Source organism: Trachypithecus francoisi, unplaced genomic scaffold (genome assembly GCF_009764315.1).
Source record: "Trachypithecus francoisi isolate TF-2019V2 unplaced genomic scaffold, Tfra_2.0 Lachesis_group6, whole genome shotgun sequence".
NCBI classification, from domain to species: domain Eukaryota; kingdom Metazoa; phylum Chordata; class Mammalia; order Primates; family Cercopithecidae; genus Trachypithecus; species Trachypithecus francoisi.
Window position 1 is genome coordinate 37,456,280 of NW_022681471.1, and position 14,945 is coordinate 37,471,224.

General features: G+C 38.7%; 1 protein-coding gene across 1 annotated transcript in view; it reads right to left on the reverse strand.

Annotated features, from left to right (window-relative positions):
• Positions 1-11,278: 11,278 nt before the first annotated feature.
• HTR2C (5-hydroxytryptamine receptor 2C) overlaps positions 11,279-14,945 on the reverse strand; it is a 189,280-nt gene continuing 185,613 nt past the window's right edge. Inside the window, 2 exon segments of the mRNA XM_033201443.1 lie at positions 11,279-11,937; positions 11,940-12,104. Coding sequence (XP_033057334.1) covers positions 11,279-11,937; positions 11,940-12,104 — 824 coding nt within the window.

The following is a 14,945-nucleotide window of genomic DNA, read 5'->3' on the forward strand; positions in this document are numbered from 1 at the left end:
ACTGTGACTAGTACTCCTAAAACATAATACCAGAAGCCTCTGACCATTAGATCCCAAGAGATGACTTACATATGTTGTGACCCAGGGGCAGGAACTGGATGCATATATTAATCAGCAAAAGTCCATATCTCATTGTCTAGAACTCATGTATGCATGCAACTTTTTCATGGTTCTATTATAGAATCGGAAAAAATATCTGTCTTTCAGTGCCTTAAAAAGAGATGAAATGTAAAATGCAAAAATTGAATTTTCTTATTGTCCATTGATCCTACCTCAGGAAAGGTTAAAAAAGTCAAAATCAGAAGACTTTATTCCCTCAAGGCAGTTACCAGCATATGTCTATGAAGCTTGAATTTGGGCTTGTCTTTCTCTTTATCAGTTCCTTCAATTTGGAGGGCATAGTAAACTATTACAACTTCTGGGGAAATAAAGGAAAGAAACCTCACTAACAGAGATTTGAAAAGCATTGAAAGGAATATCTAATCATTAATATTCTATTAGGTAAAAAATAAAGGGAGATGTATAAAAACTCTTTGATGACTCTGTTTCTTTGTGTTTTGAAATTTTTATCTGATTCATTTTATAAACAGTCAATTAACTAGGTGGAGCCTAACATAGAATAAGGGGCATTCCAGATTTTGGCAAGATACTCAGCTATGGGAACAAGTAATAACTAAAGTAAGACCCTTATATACAGTGGATTTTTAATGAAAACAAGTATGCCAATTAATTAGGAGGTATAGTGCCATAGCGATCACACAAAGCTGAGTGGATTTTGCCTTGCACAACTCCAGGAGATGCCATTCACTTACACTGCCAGAGTCACACAACTTGGTGGCCATGGGTGATGTTCCGGATAACTTAGGGCTATCATAGAAAACACAGTAAAAAGAAACCATTGAGAGTACTAGAGACTGTCCCTGTTGTGTGAATCCTTAGGCTGACAGATCCCCCCTAAATCTAGTAAAATTAAATTACATTATACATATTTTGATATAATGTGATATATGCATTCCAGAAATGTAAAGCTCACATACTACACAATCTTTCACTAAAAATAAAAAAGGCTTATTGGAAACTAAGATAGGCACAGATGATTCAAAATTGATGCAACTTTGTAACCAGTACACTAACAAAAATAATAACAATTTTAACCCAAGAGTAGCACATTTAAAGAGGACAAGAAGACATTGCATCCATAAAAAGGAAGCAATTTGAAATCAGAAATAATGACATTCAGATAAAAAACAAAATAAAAAATACAAATTTAAAAATATACTCGATAAATAACATGTTGGATATTTCAGAATATAAAATCAGCAAATCAAAGTCTAGTTTGAGAAATTATGCCAGCACTCATAAAAAATGGAAAGTATAAATGACTATTATGAATAAAAGGATGAGACATGAAAAAATAATACAGACCATTTGAAGTGGTCTGGCTCTGAATCTCATATTGAATTGTAATCAAAATTGTAATCCACATGTGTTTGGGGAGGGACCTCATAGAAGGTGATTAAATCATAGGGGCAGTCCCCCCATGCTGTTCTTGTGAGAGTGAATGAGTTCTCATGAGATCTGATGCTTTTATAAGGGGCTTTTTACCCCTTCATTCTGCACTTCTTCCTGGGCTTTTTACCCCTTCACTCTGCACTTCTTCCTGCAGCCATGTGAAAACGGATGTGTTTGCTTCCCTTTCCACCAGGATTGTAAGTTTCCTGAGGCCTCCCCAGCCGTACTGAATTGTGAGTCAGTTAAACCTCTTTCCATTTCTGAAGAGAGACATCAGAATCAGGAGGTAGCCAGGTGGATTAGCTTATTCCAAAACCCCTGTAGGCTACAGAACAGCAATGGTGGTGTAAAAATGTAAAAGTATTCTGGAGAAACCAATAAAATTGCTAAAGTCCTAGTTTTTACCTAGATAAGAGATCTAAGCCGTCAGGAAGTTCCAGTGGCCACATAGGCAGTGGTTTGCCCAGAGGTTGCCAAAATCACTGTGGTGGTATCTTCGAATTCAGTACTTGTGATGGTTAATATAGAGTGTCAACTTGATTGGATTAAAGGTTGCAAAGTATCGTTCCTGGGTGTGTATGTGGGGGTGTCACCAAAGGAGATGAACATTTGAGTCAGTGGACTGGGAGAGGCAGAGCCACCCTCAATCTGGGTGGGTACCATCTAATCAGCTGCCAGTATGGCTAGAATAAAGCAGGCAGGAGAAAATGGAAGAGCACTTGTTGAGTCTTCTGGCCTTCATCTTTCTCCCATGCTGGATGCTTCCTATCCTTGAACATCAGACTCCAAGTTCTTCAGCTTTTGTACTCTTGGACTTGCACCAGTGGTTTGCCAGCGGTTCTTGGGTCTTTGGCCAAGACTGAAGTCTGCACTGTCAGCTTCCCTACTTTTGAAGTTTTGGGACTTGGACTGATCCACCACTGGCTTTCTTGCTCTTCAGCTTGCAGACAACCTTTTGTGGGATTTCACCTTGTGATCGTGTGAGTTAATATTCCGTAATAAACTCCCCTTCATATATGCATCAATCCTGTTAGTCTTGTCCCTCTAGAGAACCCTGATTAATACAGTACCTACTTGAATGCATTGTTCATGGAGCACCCACTCTAAGTAATGCAGACATTTATTGTAAGTGTGTAATTCAATACTCTTTAGTAGATTGATAGAGTTGTGCTAGCATCACCACAATCCACTTTTAGAACATTTCCATCACCCCCAAAACCTCCTCATGCCCATTTGCTGCCAAGCCTCATCCTACTACCAGGCCCAGACATGTAGATCATGCCACAATAAATGTTAAAAAAAAAAAAAAAAAGTAACTCCAATAAAACATTATCATATATTGCTTCCCTGTAATATTGATTGTATTACTGTCAAAAAATAAAATATTGTAAAACTGAAAAAAGATAAAAAAGAAAAATCTCAATGCTACAGATCAAAAAGAGGAAAGGAATGAGTGTTAGCAGGCAAGTGTTTAATGATGGGGTCTGGAGATAACTGAAACTGGAGTAGGCTTACATTTTAAGGGTTTACTGAGAAGTGTAGAAGCTAAAATGTGTAATACCTTTTCCTCACCCATCTCCAGGTCCACGGACAACACTCCTATGACAAAAAGCAGATTAACAAGTGAAAAGTATAACAGATTTTTTTTCAATCAAAATATTACATGACATGGGAGCCTTTAGAAACAAAGACCCAAAGAACCAAGGAGAAAATTCTATTTTTATGTTTCAAGTCAATGACGAATGGACCATAGTGTAGAAATGTGATTGGAGACAAAGGGTATGATTTAGTGGTAATAAACTGGGAGGGACTTAGCAAGACCTATTTGTTTAGATTCTCCTTAACCTCCTTGTGTAGCATTTCTTCTTTCCTGGGTATGGGGCAGGACCCCTCTGGAATGTGGGTCTTATGGCCTACTGTTATGGTTTGAGCATGTCCCCAAAAGTTCATGTGTGAAGAATTTAATCCCCGATGCAACAGTATTGCCAAGTAGGACCTTTAAGAGGTGATTAGGTCATGAGGGCTCTGCCCTCAAGTATGGATGAATGCTGTTACCATGGGAGTGGGTTAGTTATCAAGGAAACAGGCTCCTGATAAATGGATGAGTTTGGTCCCCCTTCCTCTCTCTCTTTCTCTCTCTCTCTCTCTGTCTATCTCTCTCTCATGTGCTCTCCTGCCCTTCCATCTGTAGCCATGGGATGATGTAGCAAGAAGGCCCTTTGCCAGATGCAGGCCTCTCAATCTTAGACTTCTCAGCTTCCAGACTATAAGGAATAAATCTTTGTTCTTTATAAATCTCCCAGTCTCAGGTATCCTGTTAAAGCAGCACAAAATGAATGAAGACGCCTACTTTCAGGAGAGGTAAGTCAGAGAGTGACCTCTCTACATTTTATGGTTTGCTTTAGGGACTAGGAGTTCTAGTTTCTATGAGCTGCCTTGTGGAAGAGGAATTCTAGTTTCTATGACCTGGATTGGGGGAGAAAGGAGGGCAGAAGAAGGTGAGACAGAACTTCCTGTTTCTCAGACCCTTGCTTCTGAGCACCATAATTTGGGGTATTCTGTTCTGAGCCCCAACAGAACCCGTATCCCTGACACTTACAGGCCTGTACACTTCTCCTTAAAACCATACGTGACGTCAAAATATTTTAGAGTCTAGGAGCAGCTTTCATGTAAGTTATTGCTGGCTCTGTAATATAATGTCCTAGTAGGTTTTGGAATTGAATCACAGTTAGAGGTAATGTTAGAATTTAGAGAAAATTGTTAGGGTTGGGGTTAGAACCATAAAGTTAAGAGCAGAGGTAGGATTACATATAGGGACAGTTTTAAAGATAAAGTTAGGGACAGAAATAATGTTATAGGTAAAGCATAAGGACATGAATAGAATTAGCATCAAATTGAAACTTAAAGAGGGTTAGCTTGAGTGAACAAAATGGACTCACTAAGTTCCCTTCTCTCTGCTATGTGGAAGCACATATAAAGATAGAACCTCTATCAGCATTTTTTCTGGGGTAACTATAATGAGGAGAGGTTTCCAGCAATCCAAATTGGACATGCAGTTTTATCAAGAAATTAGCATTTTTTTGTTAAGTCACTGAGTCTTTGTGATTTTTTTTTTAATGCAACTTAGCCTAAGCTATGCAGATGAATTCAAAGTCTAAGAATCTTAGTAAGATGCTGGATTGAGAACACATTTAATAAGAGGATAAACCACAGGAAAATAATGTATTTCCTTTCACCTCTGTGTGATTTGATTTTGGCTGAAGTGGCAGCCGACCAGGTTGTTTTATGTTGTGTAGGTGGTGAATGAAGCAGCTGACAAATAATAAGAAATATATATTTGATCTCTGCACTCAGTTCCTGACACAGAGCTCGTAAGTCCCTTGGGATTTCCTGGGTGATAGGAGTGTCTTTTGTTCTAATGAGGCGACTCTTGGTGGGCTGCTTGATAGCTTCAGGATGGGCGCTGTTAACGACCAAGCCATGATTAGAAGCTTGGGACTTTTGGCCCAACACCTACCCTTCAGGAAGGGGAGTAAAATTGGAAATTGAGTGAGTAATCAATCATGCCTGCATGATGAGAGCACCATAAAAATCACTAAACTATGGGGTTTAGAGACCTTCCGGTTGGCAAACTCATCCATTTGTCGGGAGTACAGTGCACTCTAACTCCGTGGAGACAGAAGCCTCTACACTCAGGACCATTTTCGACCATGTCCTCTGTTCTTCTTCATCTGGCTATTCATTGGTAGCCTTTCTTTTTAATAAACTGGTAAATGTAAGGAAAGTGTTTCCTTGAGTTCAGTGAGCCAGTATAGCAATTATCAAAGCTGAGGAGAGAGTTGTGGGAACCTCTGATTTGTGACCAAGTTGGACAGAAGAGTGGGGTATCCTGGGCACTCAATATCTGCAACTGGCATCTGGAATGAGGAGCAGTTTTGTGGGACTGAGTTGTTAACCCATGGAGTCTGTGCTAACTCTGAACAGTGTCAGCACCGGAGTAAATTGTAGGACACCAAATGGTGTCTGCAGAGAAGTGGAGAATTTCTTGGTGTGGAAACCCCATATATTTGGTGTCAGAAGTGGAATTTTTTAGAAACAAATTATAGTTGTGGTGAACCTTGTCTACTCAATTAATACATTTTTATGGATGTTGAGATTCCCTGTCAAAGATCTTGCCTTCAGGAAAGAGGTGTTTATTCCCCGGTGCTCAGATGTTGTGAATTGATAGCTCTCAGCTGTAAGTCCTCTTTGGGAGTTGCCTTTGTTGAAGAAAGAGGCCTGGCATAAGATCACATATTTGTTTTAGGGACAGTGGAGGTGTAGAGGCCTGGCCCTCTGATATGGTTTGGCTGTGTCCCCACCCAAAATCTCATATTGAATTGTAATCTTTATAATCCCCTTAATCCCCATGTATCAAGGGAGAGACCAGGTGGAGTTAATTGGATCATGGAGGCAGTTTCCCCCATGCTGTTCTTATGATACTGTGTGAGTTCTCATGAGATCTGATGGTTTAATAAGTGTTTGGTAGCTCCTACAGCTTTCATTCTTCTTCCTGCTGCCCTATGAAGAGATGTCTTCCGCCATGAATGTAAATTTCCTGAGGCTTTCTCAGCCATGTGGAACTGTGAAGCAATTAAACCTCTTTTCTTTATAGATTACCCAGTCTTGGGTATTTCTTTATAGCAACATGATAATTGGCTAATAAACCCTCTCACCTCAACTTTGAATAATTCTGAAGGTTATCCTAGATTCAAAGCTCCCCATGGGGCTCTGCTAAGTGTGATATCATTTTTTGGTGTTCATTCCCCTTAATTGTCTTGCCTCTGGTATTGTAATCTTTAAGTACATGCATAATTAGTCAGGAAGAGTGGTACTTTCTGCTGTGTTTGTCTCTGTGAACTTCTTTCACAAGATTCAATTTAAGTTTCAAAGAAAATAACAGGAAGTGCTATGTTTTCCCCTCTAAAGGTGAAGGGGAAATAAGTCCTTATTTTAACTCTATCACAGCCAAACTTTTACCTCTGCCCAATCTTAATTTCTTTCCTTCTCCCATGCATAAAGATCTCAAGATCACTTCCCAATAAACATCCTGCACACTTTTCTCCATCTGAGAATTTATATCCCAGGGGACCCAATCTATGTCTTAGAACTATTTATGTTTTGAGAGTGCTATAGGTCACGTAATATTTGAGAACCACTATGATGCCACCTATTCCTGTTGATATACAAAAATATCTCTTTCTAATATAATCAGTTCTCTAGGTTAGGAGTCCCCAAACCCCTGGTTGAGGACCGATACTGGTCTGTGGCCTATTAGGAACTGGGCCACACAGCAGGAGGTGAGTGGTGGGCCAGTGATCATTACTGCCTGAGCTCCTACACCTGCCAGATCAGCAGCATTAGATTCTCATAGGAATGCAAACTCTATTGGGAACCGCACATGTGTGAGATCTATGTTGCCCATTCCTTAGAATCTCACTGATGCCTAATGATCTGACGTGGAACAGTTTTATCCTGAAACCATCTCCCACCCTCACCCCACCATCTGTGGAAACATTGTCCTCCAATAAACTGGTCCCTAATGCCAAAATTTTGGGGGACTGCTGATCCAGGTGACAGATGGGTTTACATATGTCTAGGGGAGAATACACAAGGAAAAAAGGGCCTCAACCTTGGAAATTGCATTGGCCTAAGTGGGAGCTGGGAAACCACATGGATAAAATAAACCTATTGCTATTTGATGGCAAGAAGCATTTTTCTTTCTCTCCTCAGACCATGAAGACCTTCTAGAGCTACAGACTGAGGCACTTTAGTGTTCTTCTGCCCTCTTCCCTTCCACTGGTAGTAGTGACTCCAAGACTAGGCCATCAAGAAATTTCAGCCTCTCTCCATTGCCTCAGTGATGGGTTCGAGTAGCCCCTAGCTCTAGCAGAATAAGATATTTCCGGCCATGGGTAGCAGTAAACCTACTTTTTCAAGTGGCATTTCAAATCCACTTTATCTCTTGACCCACTCATAGGAACCGACCTACTCAGAGTAGCAGAGAAATGAGATATTGCTGCTTTTCTTCCTCAGGGAACTGATGTCATGCCAGTATTGTCTAGGCTCACCCAGCATCAGAAAAGCATATATGTTGAAACAAAAGGTCAGTGTATTCTGTCATCCCTGGTCCCAGGTATGGAAGAAGAGAGTTGTTTTAGTATCATGTCTCTGATGATTTTGGTGGTATCCAAAGGCAGTTGAGATATGATATAAATTAACATGCCACACCTCATGAGTGAAGAGCTGGGAGTTGTAAGACCTAGTTTGGCAACTGGAATAGATAACACAATTCTTGCAAATTTTTTTCTTTTCTTATCTTTTTTTGAGAGTGTCTCACTCTGTCTCCCAGGCTACAGTGCAGTGGCATGATCATGGCTCATTGTAGCATCTATCTCCTGGGCTCAAGCAATCTTGCCTCAGCCTCCCAAGTAGCTGGGACTACAGGCATGCACCACAGTGCCTGGCTAATTATTTTTTTATTTTTATTGGAGATGTGGTCTTGCTGTGTTGCCCAGACTGGTCTCAAGCTCCTGAATTCAAGTGGTTCTCCTACTTCAGCCTCCCAAAGTGCTGGGATTACAGGCATGAGCCACCAGTCCTGGTACTTGCAAATATTAATACTCAATGAATACATGTTGAATGTAGAGATGTTGCTAAATGTTGGAGACAAAACCATCTACAGGATAAACATGGTCCTTTTTGCCCTTGAGGAGCTTAGATTCTAGTGGGAATAAGGCAGTACTGACAGCTATAACAAGGAGAGCATGTGAACCACCCCAGTCCTTGCTCAAGTAAGGAAGGCAGAACAATTTGGGAGTGTGGTTATTTTGCTCATGAGGAATTGGTGATGCTGTTGTTGATACTGTTTTTGTCATTCACACCTCTTGTTTTTCCTCTGATGCTGTAGTCTTTGAGTACATGCATCATTACTGAAAAGAAAGTGGTCTTTTCTGGTTGCATTTGTCTTTGTCAACTTATTTTACAGGATTCAATTTCATTTTCTATGAAAATGAAGTCAAGCGGTATATTTTTCCCTCAAAAGATTCGGGGGGAAAAAAGACATGTGACATATTAGCCAACATTTAATAAATTTAATAAATTAATAGGAAGTCTCACAAAACCTGTAGTGGATAACATACAGGAATTAGGAATAAGACAACACTTTGCAACCATTCACAAAAAATACCATTTGACAAAGGAGAAGAATTACAGAAAATAATATAAGGCAGTCTGTTGCACGTGTCTTACACAGATATACATATATAATAATACATCAAAATGATTTGTTTGATGGTAAATTCATCACCTTTACATTTATCACATGGACTTCTTTTAAAACATTTATAAAAGTTTGTAGATTTAACATTGAAGGGTAAGATTTATCCAAATGAGTATATTTGTTTCATACCAAACTGCACAGAACTTACGAATAGCACACAATTTGAGGATAATTACCATGTTGGGTACTATTAAGTACTACTACTTGATGACATAAGAATCATTAACAAATGTGCTGTAAGCTATTATCATTCAACTTATTGCTAGTACTTTCGGAAATCTGTGGTTTATATTTTATTTCTTTGTAAAACATGTGCTATGAGCTTGCCCTGATAGTTCAGAAATCAGATGTTTCCAGTTTTTTCTAACACTCACACCACTTCAGATCTGAATGCATGGTCTTTTAAAGGATTGCTGAAGGATTTTCTTCAGTCCTTCTTCTATCAGCTATTCTGCCCTACATTAATACAAATCGATGGATTCATGCAACATACATGGCATACATGCAGGGCACCATCTGTATGTGCAGAACTCATGCTAAATGCATGCTGTGTTTCTTCAGACATTTTCATTTCGGTAAGAATTAAATCATCTCATTCTGTTTCATATAATTATTTTAACATGCACTTCAACAGACCTAACAGGCAAGGCAAGTAGACTCGACTTTCATGTTATATTTGGGCATGCTCAAGCAATTGACTGATGTTTGGCAGTGTTGCAAATCAAATAGAGACTGTATGAGTTTCCTCAAATACAGCAGCTCTTCCACTGCCCCTGTGGCCGACTACTGGATTTATCTATGCTGTGTGTTGAGAACACAGACCAGGGGTTTTAGAAATTCAGATTTTTCATTAACCAATTTTAAGATACTGAGAGGCACACTCTCAGATGTGTAAGTAACTGTCAAGTGTAAGAACTAGCATCATAAATTCTTCGGAAATTTATCCACAGTTGTGTGAAATGGACACATACAGAAATACTGTTACTAGAAACACTTGTATACTCTGCACACAGCATAGACTGAATGGTCTGACTTTAGCAATGCTTGAAAACCTTTCACGGTTTAGAAACTATTAAAATGCTACAGAATTCTTAGAGAGCAGCAGGCCCACGAATGAAACGATGGCCAACACTTATTGTAACACAACACTATATTTTAATAAAGATTTAAACTTCTGGTACGTAATTGCAGTGCAATGAAGAGCTTGCCACTTTCACAAATTAGCTGCAGCCTTTTCCTGCACTAGAGAGTTTGGAAGGATCTGAAAATGAGATAAATTTTGTTTAAAATCCAAATGGAAACTGTGTATTTCTGTAATCCCTAGAGTTCGGTAAAAGTGTCTTTTAAATTACTTTTTTTTTTTCCACATTCTAAGGGCCCAATTCTGTAGTCCTTAATCAAGTAAAACTTCCAAAGTTTCTACCATCTCTACTTCCAATACAAGTTTTACTCAAAAATGGACTGCTAAATTAAGTCCTATAGATAGAGGTACCATAATTAAGAAAATATTTTAATAAGGCTCAAAATACTAATTTCACTTTGTGTGAAGCACACAAATTTCCAGGATGCTGAGATCAAAACCCAATTGATGTTGAATCCTGGATTGGAAAATAACTCTGGGATTTCATTTCCCAGTTTAATCATAGAATTAGGAATTTACTAAGGACCAGAATGAAAACACTAATTTCAGTTTGCTTGTTGTAATAGTCAGAATTTGAACATTGTCTTTAAGAAGTGAAAAGCTATTTGGTGTATTATATCTCATCATCCTTCCACTTCTGTAGTCCTGGTTAACCAGCTGCTATGTTAAAATACCACTATGTTTAGGGACAGACATTGCAGTAAATACCAACACAACATTCTGACAATGTCAAATTTTGCCCCTATATGAACAACAAGACTAAGTTCTGCCTCTGACTCACTGACAGATGTATCAGAAAGCAGAACCTATCTTACTGTGTTTTTATGTGTAGATGAGCAGAGCAAGAATTTAAAGTGTATATTTACTGTTAACCTGGAACAAATATCCACTGATTTTGTTAATTTAGATGTGGTTGAAATATAACCACTGTCATGTGCCTCATTCTGGTCACCTGCAAATGCCACCTGAGATGAACATGAACATTGCCATATGCACAAAAGAAAGAAAGGAAGGAAGAAAGGGAAAAAAGGAAGGAAAGAAGGGAGGGAGGGCAAAAATAAACATTTTATTCATCAAACAATCAAAATAAGTTAGTCTCCATCTATTATAAACAGTAAATATAGAACCCTAAATCTCACTAATGTAAGCATGATTGTAAAGTACAAGGTTGCAAAGCTATATGTAAAAACACCTTTTTTTCAGACAGCAATATTTACATTAGTTAAGACCAACAGAAAAATTAAAGAAGAAAATTTTCCTACACGTGTAGCTTGTACTGTAGGAAAAGACTGTGCTGTTCTTTCTCACACACTACTAATCCTTTCGCTAACCACACTGGAGGGATTTACTGGTAACTCTAAATTCTCAACTTGCATCTCTATACCGGGCTCATTGTCACTGGCTTTCTTGATCACCGGTTCATTGGTATGCCGATAAATGTTAACATTAAGCTCCCTCCCTGACAAAGCAGTGGCAGCAACTCTTGGAATTTGCCTGACAGGAGGCTTTTTCTCTACCTTATAATTGCAGCGCAAATAGTTGGAGAATGCCCTTCGGTAAATTTTGTTGAAGAGAGTATACACCAGAGGATTGATTCCTGAACACACATAGCCAATCCAAACAAACACATTCAGAAGCTTTTCCATGAGCTTTTGGTTACAGGACTTCTCACAAAGAACAGACAGAATATTGGTAATGAAAAATGGGCACCACATGATCAGAAACACAAAGAAAACAATCCCAAGGACTTTCGAAGCTTTTCTTTCATTGTTGATAGCCTGCATGGTGCCCCTAGGACGTCTTTCCTTCTTCCTTCTTCGGCGTGCGTTCTGGTCTTGGTTAGGGTTTGCAGCGTTCTCTTCCTCGGCCGTATTCCTCTTGCAGCACTTCAGGAAATCCAGACTTAGTCCAGGCGGTTCCTCGGTGTGGCCGTGCAGTAACATCAAAGCTTGTCGGCGAAGACGTAGATCGTCAGGCAATAGGTAATCACCATAATCGTCAGCGGTATGAAGAAAGCTACGAAGGACCCAATAAGAACGAAATTTGGGTCGTTGAGCACGCACGTCGTGTTGTTCACGAACACCTTGTCTTCGTCCCTCAGTCCAATCACAGGGATAGGAACTGATACACCTAAAGGAAGAAAAAAGGAAGGGCATTGTTATAGCATACTGAAGGACTGCACAGATGTATTCAATGGCATACATTAATTTGCACTTTACGGAAGGAAATTCAAACCTGATATTTGTTGAAAGCTATTCACGGCATAATCGATAGTCACATGAAACACTAGCAGTATGGCATCAGAAAATGATGGTGTTTTTCATGTTAGGAATGCCTTCTCCCTAAATTCTATAGAAGGCATGGAATTACCCTCATTGATATTAACTATATTAGAGACACGGTTGTGTCAAATTTGTTGGATTTCCAAGAATCGTCCTGGCTCATAGAAGGCACTCAATATTTGTTGGATCACTGAATAAATTAACATCTGTACTTGATGACATTAATAAAGTCAATCATTCTTTCTTTAGCATATCATCTTCCAAATTCAATAAAAATGAGACACATACCACCTGTAATAGTAATAATAGCCTATTAGGGTTGCTTGGGAAGAGTCTAACTACTATGAAATAGTATGAAATACTAACAGACTATGAAATAGTCAATAAGCAGAGACTGAAAGGATTATCTTTTTAGCAAGGATTTTTGTTTGTTTGTTTGTTTGTTGTTTGTTTGTTTTGAGTCTCTGGGCATAAGCAATGTTTCAAAGTCAAGAGAGGGTGAAATGTAGAGTTGGGAGAGATGCAGTCCTCCAGTTTCTGTGTGGAATTTTGAGCTTTTCTGTTTTTAAGAATACTGAGAGGTAGTACTCTAAAGAAGCACTTCCTTCAATAAATAGGCCCACAGTCAGAAAATATCAATGAGGAGGTGGCAGCAGAAGGTGATTTTGTGCCTGAGCATAAGAAAGAAATCTGGAAGCTTTCAGAAATAACCACGATAGGTCTTCAAGAGGTCCTGCATCAATACATAGAGATAAATAGATAATAAATAGAGATAGAGATTGCTATCCTCTCTTGTGTCCACAGGAAGTCAAAGCCTGGGAAGTTCGGATTTTACTTGTGGGATTCCATCAGAGATTATTAGGAATCCTGGGCTGGTAGGTGTCTACATCATGAACTGTGAGGGGAGACAGAAAAGGATTCTCAGAGATCCTTGCTGACCTTAAGGAACACACGAGCAGCTGTGACAAACCTGAAACAGAAAGTCCTTACCAGTTGCGTTAACATGCCTAGTCAGGTATAGAGTGTCTGGCTGGATGATCAAGAGGGAAAAAAATTGGGTCAATGCTTCTTTGCCAGAGCTTGCTGAGAATGCTTCTGGGCAGACAGAAGGAAGAGAGTATTTTGAAAGTGATCTTTAAGTCTTCTTCTTTAGAAGTTCATGGAATTTCTAAAATGACTGGCCTTTTCCTAGAGTAGGAAGCCAAGTAACAAGATGAGGAAGCCACACAGATATGACAAGACTTCCCTGGGTATTGTTCCATGCCTATCTATAGATTTGAACCTAGGCATACCATTCAGGAAAGTAGGAAAGACTGAAAATGAGGAGGCACTGCAAACAATAAGTCTCCTCAAGTAGTGCATGGCCAGATCCTAAAGAAGAGACCTCTGCACCTGGATGGGGTGGAGTGGCAATTATTAGAAAGAGAAAAGAGAAAGTGATTTTTCACCAAGTTTGATGAAATGCCAAGGGAAATTTCAACAGGAATTTGGGAATATAGAGTATAGCAGAACCACACAAAATATATTTCTTAAGAGTTTAAAAAAAAAAAAAAAAAAGTTAAGAAAGCTGCCAGACTGTGTTGTTAGAATCTTCATTTGAAAAATCATAAACATAAGGCAATCTCTATAAAAAGTGCAGATCAAGCATGCCCTAAGGACATCAGTATTGGCTTAACCTTAATAACATATTTTAATGGCAGATTAGTCTGCAGAAAGTTAATATAAGATGTTTAAAAGAAGGAAGAGTTTCTTTAAAAAAATTTACTACAGAAAATGTTAGAGGGGGAACTTATACATTAAGAGATACTTAAAAGACTTGTCAAGTAATTATAATCAGTGGAACTTCTTGGGATCTTGATGAAAGCAAAAACATGTTAAAATTTTTCATAACACAATTAAAAACCTGAACAATGACTAGCCTTTGGATGATATTAAATAATTATTATTCATTAACTTTTAGGTGAGGTATTGATATTGTGGTTATATAAAAAAATAGCTCTTTTATTTTTAGATATGCATACTAAAACACTTAAGGATGAAGTATTACGATGTCTGGAGTTATTTCAAAATAATACGGGAGGGAGAAGTGGATGAAAGTATGGATAAAACAAGACAGTCCACAAGCTGATAAATCTTGGAGCTGGATGATGAGTTCACGGGCTTTATTTTATAATTCTACTTTTGTAATCTTTGAAAGTCAACTACTAAACAGAAAGCTTAATAATTTTTTTCAACTAAAAAAAAGAGAAAAGAAGACATAGAGGTCCTTTCTGAAACAGAGTAACATCACTGTTAAACCTCAGATTTTAAAAACTCTCCAAAACTGATTGGCCACAGTTAACCTTGGAAGTGATTCCTTCCAGAGCAAAAAAAAAAAAAAAAATTCGGATCCCTAAGTAGAAACATTCAATCACCGGTTTGAAACAACTGTAGGGAAGAAGGCCATTTTCTGACAAAGTGTTGGTAGGAAACTCCGTTATACCTTTCCAGGTTCCTTACAGCAAAAGCAATAAAGGATGCAGGAGTGGTGTTTCCCTCTTCAATCTCCTACCTTGCCAACAACACAACACTAGATACCACAGTGTGGGGCTAGAAACTCAATCTGGGGAATTTGCTTTCCCTGGAAGCATCATGACTCAGGCATGTACCTTCAATTTCCCACAGGTAATGCTGCATATATTCTAAGTAT